The sequence below is a fragment of the Oryzias latipes genome, chromosome 3 (genome assembly GCF_053564925.1).
Source record: "Oryzias latipes strain Hd-rR chromosome 3, Olatipes_Hd-rR_3.1".
NCBI lineage: Eukaryota > Metazoa > Chordata > Actinopteri > Beloniformes > Adrianichthyidae > Oryzias > Oryzias latipes.
In genome coordinates, this window is record NC_136239.1 from 2,890,837 (window position 1) to 2,901,357 (window position 10,521).

The 10,521-nt window shown below is 41.9% G+C and overlaps 2 protein-coding genes across 2 annotated transcripts; one reads left to right on the forward strand and one right to left on the reverse strand.

Moving 5' to 3' along the window:
- The first annotated feature begins 1,923 nt into the window (after window positions 1-1,923).
- guca1g (guanylate cyclase activator 1g) lies at window positions 1,924-6,791 on the forward strand. Its single transcript, XM_004066769.5, has 4 exons — window positions 1,924-2,215; window positions 2,294-2,443; window positions 3,906-4,002; window positions 5,343-6,791. Exons 1-4 carry the CDS (start codon window positions 2,018-2,020, stop codon window positions 5,462-5,464), a joined length of 567 nt encoding a protein of 188 aa, XP_004066817.1. The 5' UTR covers window positions 1,924-2,017; the 3' UTR covers window positions 5,465-6,791.
- A 1,066-nt stretch (window positions 6,792-7,857) lies between these two features.
- LOC101159081 (uncharacterized) lies at window positions 7,858-9,908 on the reverse strand. Its single transcript, XM_011486430.3, has 4 exons — window positions 9,750-9,908; window positions 8,199-8,317; window positions 8,087-8,124; window positions 7,858-8,019 (listed from the first exon to the last, which is right to left on the reverse strand). The coding sequence occupies exons 1-4, from the start codon at window positions 9,891-9,893 to the stop codon at window positions 7,943-7,945; spliced, it is 378 nt and encodes a 125-aa protein (XP_011484732.3). The 5' UTR covers window positions 9,894-9,908; the 3' UTR covers window positions 7,858-7,942.
- Between the last annotated feature and the right edge of the window lie 613 nt (window positions 9,909-10,521).

A 10,521-nucleotide genomic window follows, 5' to 3' on the forward strand; every position in this document is an offset into this window, starting at 1 on the left:
AGAAAAGCTCCAAAATGAACTTTTATAAAGCTCTTTTTTTAACTTTTAGCCACAAGATCAATCAGCTGTTTAACAATTCAGCAGACATTTGATTTGAAGCCTGATTTTACAAATTTGCTGTGGTGTTTCAATCATTCAACTGGAATCATTCAACCCATTTACATTACAGTCAAGAATTTTCCCACAGCCTCATTATCCACAGCCTTTAGAAAACATATTTCAGACATCATATAAAGATATTCTGCCTGTTAATGACAAATATGACATATTTAAGAAAAATCGATTGGGATTGTTAAAATATTCACTCACTTTTGCATCATTTTAGACATAAGAAAATTCCATTTTATTATTTGCAGCACTGGGATCAGTTACTTTAATCGTGTTATTTTCTTAAGGTGTAAATCAATTTTCACAAGAAGAGGTCTATTTAAACAAGCGCAAAAGTGTGTTGTCATGGTAACGGCTACCAAGCCTGCCTCCACGTCGCTCTGCTGCAGCTGCTGTATGAGGACTAACCAGCGGAGGAAAGTGGTTTATATTCTCGACATCATGTTAAGGCATCCAAATCATCATTTCAGAGAGGAAGTTCACCTCTGACTGCTTCATTTTGTCCAGACGATGAAGCTAAAGCTGGTTTGAAAGAAGCCAACTTTAGTAGCAGTTCCCCAAATCGTTTTGGTTGAAGAAATGTCCACCATTAACTCTGATCACTGAATGTGGATCAACAAACAATTTCTTTCATTAATTCAATATACATTTATTTACAGACACATATCAATTAATAAGGTCAACAAGACAGAAAGTCAAACAACAAACTATTTCAAATTAAAGTTAACATGAGTGTATCCGGCCCTTCTAGACCTGTATTACATCTGAACCTGACCGTAATGATTATAAACATCCAGCAACTTGTCGCTTTATGTTGCTTCATGGTTTTACCCCCCCCCTTCTAAAATCACCCTCCAACCCCCTCCTAACATCCCTTGAACATCCCTCTCTCTTCTTCCCTCCTTTCCTTGTTTCATCTGGCCCAACAAAAAACTGGTACAAATATAATTAAGATGAATGAAGTTTAGTAAAACTTAGAAAGGGGGTTTGTTCAAATATACCTCTGGTGTGTCAGAAGATTCATAACCCCTGTTGTGACGGTAAAAGATGTCCGACACAGGAGGGTTTCAGTCTCAAGTTAAAAAAACAAAAAGAAAAAAAACTTTGGGGTTGACGGTAAAACGTGACAGAGATCCAGCCAGACCTTTGAAGGACAGAGATCTGTTTTACTGTCTGCTGTTGTGATCCACCTATGTTCCAAGTTTCTGTTGTTCCGGTTACACACTGGCGTTTGGGTCAGTGCAATAATATAGAACAGTCAGGATATGTGACCGGAACATCTTTTTAAGTGTTCATTAGCATTTTTTAATGGACACCCGGCAGCCAATCGAAAAAGTTTCATTCATATTTCTGCTTCTAACTTCTCAGACTATCTTCAGCATCTTACTGTCAGTGTGAACAGAAGCGTTTTCTGATCCACTAAAAGTCTCAGATCTTTAAAGACCAACAATCGAGCAGCCTCTGTGACGCTCAACGGAACAGTTGTCCTTGTCTGCAGGTCTCACATGGATAAAACTGCTTTTATTGAAGAAGCATGTATGCTGAAGTCTGTCAGTTTCCACCGCTAAAGTCATGAACAAGAAGAAAAAAGAACATGTGTTTGGAGAAAAAGAACAAACACTGAAAACTAACATCGTTATGGAGTGAAAGTTGATTCAAGATTGTTGAAAAGCTTTGAATTGATTTCTTCAACTTTTCTGAGATATCATTTTATCGAGGTTTATTTTAAGACAAAGCCGAAGGAGTTTGAGCTGATTGGTTGGAGTTTTTGTGAGGGTTGATCTCATTAACAGGATTATTGTCTTAGCAGAACAGGCGCTAAGAGGCTGGATGGCACTCCACCCTGTTCGGCCTGAGGGGAAGCAGATCCGCTGGCGGCCGCTCCCAGCGCTCCTCCACATCAGCGGCCATGGCCCAGCAGAGAGACGGCCTCAGCACGGAGATGGACTCAGCCCAGATTCAGGAGCTGTGCATCATTTTTCTGAAGCAGTGTCCCAGCGGGGCTCTGCACCTGCATGAGTTCAAGAGGATCTTTGGGGTTCAGAGCGGATCCTCGGAGGAGTCCATCTTCCTGGAAACCATTTTCAGATCCTTCGACACCAACCAGGTAAGAGTCGGAGCCGCTTTTGCGCTGACACAAACCAGACGATCAGTTGTTTAGAATAACTCCATCATCTCCCTTCAGGACAATACTTTAGACTTCCTTGAGTACGTCTCTGCGCTCAACTTGATCCTACGAGGGAATCTTGAAGACCGACTCAAGTGGTCCTTTAAGTTGTACGACAAGGATGGGAATGGGAAACTGGACCGGCAGGAGGTGACCCGCATCATCAGGGTGAGAGGAGCCGGCTCTTCTACGCTGTTTTTTGAATTATGGTTGGTGCTTCAGATCACTGGGACAAAGCAGAGACCGAGATCTTCAGCTAATCTGTCAAACTGTAACAGCCTGAGCTGTTTTCGTAACTCAGATCCTCTTAAAGACGCCTGCGGCGCCCCAGTAATGAGGGATAAAGGCCAGAGGTCACCGACACGCAATGCAGCCCCATTGTATAACGCAGGGAAGATCAGTGATGATCCTGAACACCTTTGACCTCAGATCATGCTTTAATGCCACTAAAGAGCTCCTCTACATGAAACACTGGCATGAAGATGAAGAGTTCACTGTATCTCCTCACACTTTCCAGATCTCAGCAGACTCCACTGTACTGAAGCTGTCCAAAAGTACAGCCCCATAAAAACCTAAACATGTCAGCGCTTCTGCTCAGAGACGTTACTTCTGCTATTCCTTCACCTGAACATTGATTATTATTAATCTCAGGCGTTTGAGCTGGTCGGCCAATGATCGAAGGGTTCGATCCCCACTCCCCCCAGTCAACCGTTGTTGTGTCCTTGGGCCCCTCCCTGCCTCTAGTGTGGCTCCCCTGGTGTGTGAATGCGTCTGAATGTCCTGGTGATGGTCAGAGGGGCCGTACCGGCAGCCACGCCTCTGCCCGTCTGCCCCAGGGCAGCAGTGTCTACATCAGTAGTTACCATCACCAAGTATGAATGAACAATGGACACAATGGAAGCACTTTGAGCGTCTGGAAAAGCGCAGATACACGTAATCCATTATTATTATTATTATTATCACTATTATTGGTCAGAGGCGGTTTATGCTGCCGTTGTTCAGCACAAAGAAGAAAGTGTCATGCTAGAATAAACCCAGCAGCACTGAACCCCAACCAGCTCAGCCATGTGTTCAGCTGCAGATACTCTAATACTTTTACTTTTTATTGCCAAAAGAATTTGATTTTTTTTTTGGAATCACACAAACTTTTGGTCTGAGTCCGCAAATCAGGAATTGTTCAAACTGATGGTGTTTCTCCCACCACTATTTACCGCAGAAAACCGGTTTTCGACATCGAATGAGAACAAGTTCTGGAGAAAATCAATAAACCGGCAGGTCGGGGTTTTCTCATCGGCAGGAGTTCTAACTTCAGTCTGGAAACCGTTTCAGTCTGACGGGGTTCATCCAAAATCAGATTAAATTAAGGGCTCTGGTCACCAGAGGCAAAAGTGATGAAGGACAAGAAACAAAGTCAGCAGAAAACATAGAAAACAAAAACTAAACACGTAGAGTGTAAACTAAATGAAGAAAACTGCGTTTCACCTGAAGAATGAAAAGCGAAAATGAAAAGAGAGGAAGATGCTGAAGAAAGATGCAAGAAACTTTTTCCATTCTTTGTTTGATGAGAAATCAGCCAGAAACAGTTTGGTCTTCCTCCTTCATCTTCCTCAAATTCCCGTCTTCCACACAGATTCTTTACAAAATCAAGCTGCAGAGAGGGGAGATCGACATGACGCCGTCCCAGATCTGCGACAGACTCTTCCAGCTGGTCGACCAGAACAACGATGGTGAGTTCTGGTTCTTAGTTCTGCTTCAGACTTAAACCTCGGCGAGCTCTTCAGTTTCCTTGTAATTGTGAAGAATTTACAATGAAATCTGAGATTGGTTTGGCGTTGGTTGGGTTTCTGATTGTTGTTCGGTTCATTCTGGTTTTCTTTTGCTTTTTTTTGCATTTTATTGTTGCTGTGATCCTTAGTTTTGGTGTTTTTTTTAGTTAAGGTAAGAAAATAAAAGCATTTGTCACTGATTCTGTAGGTTCTTCCTCTTAAAAAGCCTGAGTTTGGTCTGTATTGTTCATCATAGAAACACGTCAACCGAGAGACGGAAATTAAGAAAAGACTCATGGAAATCAGATTGTTTCATTCATAAAGAATTTATTTGTACAACGAAGAAAGTAAGAATGTAACCCCTAAAACCCATCAAGAATTCTGTTCTTCGCAGACCTGTTTCTTCGTTTTTAAGAAGCTCTTCTCTTCTCCACTGGTTACCTGTAGGATTGTCACCTGTTTAAAACTGGTTATCTGTGTAAACAGTCAGACCACAGCCTGTCCACAATGACCAAAGAGCTGTCAAAGGACACCAGGGACAAAGTTGTGCCTCTGACCCAGACTGGAATGAACCAATCCACAATGATCAGCAGCTTAGAGAGAAAACATCAACTGCTGGAGCGATTATTAGAAAACGGAAGATCTCCCTCCACCTGGGGCTCCATGAAAGATCTCAGCTGGTGGAGAGAGAATCATGTGGAGAATGACAAGGAAACAGCCAGACCTACAGAGGAACTGGTCAATGGCTTGAAGAGAGAGCTGGGACCACGGCAACAAAGGTTACTATGGTAACACATCCCATCGTCATGCATTCAAACCGGATCAGACCAAGATGGAGCTCCCTAGTATAAATGATTTGCATCCCAAGAACACCATACCCACTGTAAAGCATGGAGGTGGAAATATCAGGGTTTGGGGCTGTTTTTCTGCAAAGGGGACAGGATGACTGTTATTGACCAAATACGTTGCTCTGCTCCATTTAGCAAATAAATCCTTGAAAAAATCAAACAATCAGATTTCCTAGATTTGTCTTCATTCCATCTCACAGCTGAAGTATTTCTACGATGAACATTACAGACCAAACTCAGCTTTTTCAGGGAAACAACTTGCAGAATCTTCGACAGACAAAGACTTTTGCCTCACTTTGTGTAAGATTCAGTTTGACAGTCTCTCCCAACACTTTTATTTTGCCCTGTTTAAATCAGAAGGACCGATCGAATCCTAACTTTCTAACTGGTTGAAGGCCCAGAAGATCAGTCCGATGCTGTTCGTGGTTTCATGAGCTGTTTGTGGGTCCCCAGGTCAGATCAGCCTGGCTGAGTTCATGGAGGGGGCGCAGAAGGACGAATGGGTCAGGGACCTGCTGAAGCTGGATGTCAACATTGGCGGCTGGGTGATCCAGAACTGCACAAAGATCCCGTGACCTCTGTCCGTGTGGACAGGTGTGTTGGTTCTGATGGTCAGGTGCTGTCGGGCTCACACTGTCACTCTGTGTTAACGCTCCTGGTTTCTGGGGGGGCAGCAGGTGCCCAGTGACAGAGCTCTTAGCTCAGATCTCTGCTAAATGCAGTGATCCAGCTTAGTACAGCTTCCTTAACCATGTGACTTCTGTCAGAAGGACTGCTTTGCCCGTAAACCGCAACCTTTACCTTGAAACTCTCAAGTTTTTTTTTTTTTTTTAGCATTGTTGTGATGAACGGCAGAGAATTTTTAAACTTTGAAAGAAACATTTAAGTTGAATTGAACCTTTTTCTGCTGTCATCTAGAAGCAGAACAGACATTCTGATGGTAGCTTACATTCATTCCCTAAAACATGAAGGCTTTTATCATTGCAGTTTAAAGAATATTATCTAATACAAAGCATTATTGGATTCTATCACGTCCATCTATGTGACAAAAAAAGACACAGTGTGTATAATATGTGTCAGGTTGTGACTCCTTCAAGCGGCGTTTCCTGAAGAAGCGTGGGCGTGACCATGAGGCAGCAAGTCGACCTCCAGTATCAGGCAGGTTTGAAAGCCGGGGTAACTGGAGCCTGCTCAGTTTACCAGGTACCCCTGTCCTCGCCTTGACTGTTTCACCGCTGACTCCTGCACTTTTGACTTACACAGTGCACATCTCTATACTATATGTATTGTTTTATTATATATTAATTTGTCATGTTTATATGAAGATGTTGTGATTTCAGTGTGGAAATTCGCCTTTTAATGTGCTTTGGTCTGTTGGCGAGAATATATCAAATAAACAAACCAATAGGCGGCTCATTAGAAATGACCAAGTTCTGTGTGTGGTCAAAGTGGGTGTGGCTTGATTGCTGATGGGTGACCATTGAAACCTCAGCTCAGGACCAGTGTGACAAAGACGCGTCTAGGAGGCATTTTCTAAGTAAAGGTTTTGAAACATCACGGAGATTAAAAACAAAACAAAAAAAACAGCAACTGGCATCACACACCGTCTGTCCACCTGCAGACAGGTTCTGGTTCTGACCCAAATATGTCATCTCCCATTTCAATAATACTATAAGTCATAAAAAATGTATGTATACGAATGGCTCTCTGGTTCACAAAAAGCAAAAAAAGAATTATTAAAGGAATAAATATGTTTCAGTTTTTTATTTACTTATGTGAAAATGTGAATCCCTACTTTTATTTCTGCTTAAGAAGTCTAAAAGACTTTTTAAAATTCAGAGCAAACCAATGGTTGAATTTTAACTGTGTATTTATGTCATTAATAAAAAATCTTTCTCGTCACTTTTTCCTGTTTTGCTCGTTCAAACCTGAACGCTTTATTATGTTCAAACTGATGCATTATGTCCTCAGGTTTACATCTACAAAAATGTTTCAAAGATACGTAAGGGTTAATGGCCGATGAAGTATACATTAGCAGAAATGAACGCACGATGTGGAAGCCTGTACCGTCCGACGGGAAGTGCGTTAAAAAGTGATAACGCACAGTAATAACAGCACGCCTAAAAAAGAAGTTCCGTTCACATATGTTTAATGTTTTGTATCACTGCGCTGGCTTCTTTAAAACAAACTTAGCTTCATCATCTGGACAAAACAAGCGGGAAGAGTTGAAATTCCCCGAACTGATGCTTTATTTAACGCATCATGATCATCAGCATAGATATAACCCTTTCCTTTGCCGCTGCACTCGAAGTCCGCGCTGGCTGAGCCGGCAAAGGGGCGCGTTGTCACGGTAACGTGACAACACCACGTGACAAATAGTCCGCTTTTTGGGAAAAAAGGATCCAAACTGAAAAAATAACAACAAAGGACTAAAAACTGAATGTTTTTTTCCTTTGTAAGTGACCCCAGTATTTGATTTTTGACACTTTCAATTTGAATCATTTTCATACTGACGTAGTTTAAATTAAACCAGTATTCATATCAGGATCAACTGAATATCAAATCAGGAGGCGGCTGGATGGCTCCGTTTGTTCAGATCAGGACTGGCATCAGGGAAATCAGAGGGGGCGATGAGCTTCATCCAGTATGGGTCCTTAGGCAATCCTTCACACTATTGCCTAACTACATAACCACGAGGGGGAGGGCCCAAGGCCAGGTCCCTCTGTGCAGGTCCCCAGCCCGGAAAAAATCCAGGGTTGTGTCTGGAACACAAACTCTGCCAAACCACCGGTACGGATCGGTGTAAGCTGATTGGCTGTGGCAGCTCCTGAAGTGTGTGAACAACATCAAATCAGGAATAACTGGTCAATGATTCAGGTTTGATTGATCTTCATGTCAGGATTAACTGATTATTAAGTCAGGATCTATTGATCATCATTCAGAAAGAAGGAAACGTGACGTCACACACTGACTGTATATATGTAGTTTATTTGAATGAAATAGAAAAATCATTACAGGACAGGGGGGAGTTCTCTGGTTTGGGGGTGTCGTGTCTAGATGATGCCAAACTGGGCCAGTTCGCTCAGATCTGCATCTCCAAACTCCTCCCAGGGGCAGACGACAGCAGAATCTGCAGGCAGGGAGAGCAACATCAGACCAGCTTTCAGCAGGAGCGAGTCCGGCTGAAGACGACTTACCGTCAAACGACTCCATCCCCGGCAGGCTGCTGTCAAACCTGCAGGTAAAAAAAAAACACAGGTGAGTTTCTGCAGAGCAGCATTTGGACTGAGAGGAAACAGCCGTACTCACCGCTTCTGTCCGGGTTTGGGAGCTTTGCTCTTGAACTGCCTGCTCTCCTTCTGCTGGAACTCTGAGGAGGCGGCCTTGTCCTCTCCTGCTGCTGCTGCTGCTGCATTCATCTTAGAAGACTGGATCACACAAAAAAGAAACGTTTGGTTCATTTTTCATCTCAAACAGCTTTAAAAAAAGGAAAACTATAAATACACACTTTGAAATTGGAAAAGAGTTCACCATTTTTTTGGTTTTGCAGAGAACTGCATCATCTGCGAAGAAAAGTCTGGTCTCATCTAACAACAACAACAGGAGAGGAACCATCTCCTTTTCCTAGTCTGACTAAGTACATCGGTTCCATTTACTGACTATGTAACTGATTACACTTGATGTAAACGTCATTGCGCCAACAGGCAACATTTCACTATGATTAAAAAAAAAAACGGGTTACAGCACGGACGCGTGTGGCTCACGGCGGCTATACAACTATCATCAAGTGACTTAAAAGTTGATTTTCTCCAAAAAAAGAGAGCTGACCATGGCCCCTAAGAAAGACCACGCAAACGGTGACTACGAAGACCTTGAAAAAAAAAGATTCTTGACGGAATCCAAGCTATGTTTTATCCTTTCATGGAACAAGTGAACGAGATTCAGACTAAGCTAACTTCTCTCATGGGGTTCAAAACGAGCAACGAGATAACCGGTTCGACATTCTGGAGAAATGACTCGACGATGTGGAACAACAAGCAAGGATGAATAATGTCATCTTCACTGGAGTACCGGTCAAACCTCAAACCCAAAGGCAGCTGGAAATAACATTGCTAGTGCTAATGTTATTTCAGTGCTAGCAGTGCTAGCAGTATTAGCTCTGATGAATCAACGGAGGAATCTGAAAGGTTCGGCTGCTTATCTGAACGACCATCTGACCAGAAGGAATGCTGAAATCTCCAAACATGCCAGGCTTCTCAGGAACCGTAAGCAGATTGAGAACAGTTGGGTTAAAGGCTGCAGGATTTACGTCAAACCACTCGGTCCACCGGACCGGTCCAAGGTTCTGGTTATTAACACCATGAAGGACTTTAAGAAGTGTTTGATCACGGACGTCTGAACCTACATGCAGTAAAAAATCAAAGAGCCACATAATTTCAAGAAATGAGACGTCTGGGATCAGCGCCATCTCAGAAATTCTGAAGTGAACCTGATTTTCAGCAGAGTTCTGACCTGCAGACAACTTGAAAAGTTTTTATTATTTCATTTTGTGATGTCGTCAAATAGCATTTTCTTCAGTTTCTGTCTTAAAACAGCTGGGGATATTTTTTAATCATCTAATAACAAAAAGAAAACAAAAAATGAAATATTCAGGTCGTGGAGGAAGAGCAGTATTCTTCAGACGAAACCCGATTTTCTTTCTTGCTTCAAAAAATACATTTTTTTTATTTGATCTGAGATGTTGGACAGAATGACCTTAAACCTCCCAGAATAATTCTAACCTCTATGAACATTCATTTCTTCATCAGAAACAGAAAATAATGGATTCAACTACAACTCAGAAGAAAAAAAAGCACTTACTTGTGTAGATGGACGTCGAGAAATTTGTGTTTGGAGAAAAACTGCCAAAAAGTTGATGCAAGACAAAGAAGAGAAGTCTTCTTTCTTCTTGCAGTCTCTCTGAATGCTCTCTTCATCTCCTCGCCTGCCTTTATATACCTGCATGGACCCACAGCGTCACCCAGCTGAGGAGGATTTAGGCTCATGGATTAGTGGATCCGCTTCATCATCATTATCCTCTGAGGCAAACATTTTTGTGAATGATTACATTCACAGACAGAAGCCATTTTCTATCCAAATTAGGAAGAGGTTCATGTTTAAAGAGGATTATTCAGCGTTTCTTTTAACCAGACAAAACAAAAACAGCTAAAGAAGACAAAAACAATGAAAAGATATACATGTATATGAGTACATACATCCATTCATACATTTATTCATCCATGACGCGCTTTCACGGTTAGGTTAGGTTGTTCTTAAAAAAATATAATATTAACATTATAAACATGACATGATTTCTTTTTTCTGTGTGGGTTTATTTGGCTTAAAAGTAGCGAATATATGGATTTTCCTGGTCAAAAATACGAGAAAGCGGCAGGAGAGGCACCATCAGCCCATGCCTCACCTGCACCGTACACACTGATTAAGCTGCAGCTGATGCATGCGCTTTACTGTGTTAGTCTATTATAAATGATGCTTTTTTTTTAAATTACTTATTTCTCACAGTCTGATTGCATTGGTGCCAGTTTGTGACTCATTTAGTCTTTTTTATCCTCTAAAAATGCGCATTAGAAAA

Coding starts and splice junctions, on each gene's coding strand:
- LOC101159081 (XM_011486430.3), bottom strand. CDS start 9,893: ATGCAGGTATATAAAGGCAGGCGAGGAGATGAAGAGAGCATTCAGAGA. Junction 8,318..9,749: donor CTCGACGTCCATCTACACAA/GTAAGTGCTTTT, acceptor TGTGTGATCCAG/TCTTCTAAGATGAATGCAGC. Junction 8,020..8,086: donor GGGGATGGAGTCGTTTGACG/GTAAGTCGTCTT, acceptor CCCTGCCTGCAG/ATTCTGCTGTCGTCTGCCCC.
- guca1g (XM_004066769.5), top strand. CDS start 2,018: ATGGCCCAGCAGAGAGACGGCCTCAGCACGGAGATGGACTCAGCCCAG. Junction 2,444..3,905: donor AGGTGACCCGCATCATCAGG/GTGAGAGGAGCC, acceptor TCTTCCACACAG/ATTCTTTACAAAATCAAGCT. Junction 4,003..5,342: donor GGTCGACCAGAACAACGATG/GTGAGTTCTGGT, acceptor GTGGGTCCCCAG/GTCAGATCAGCCTGGCTGAG.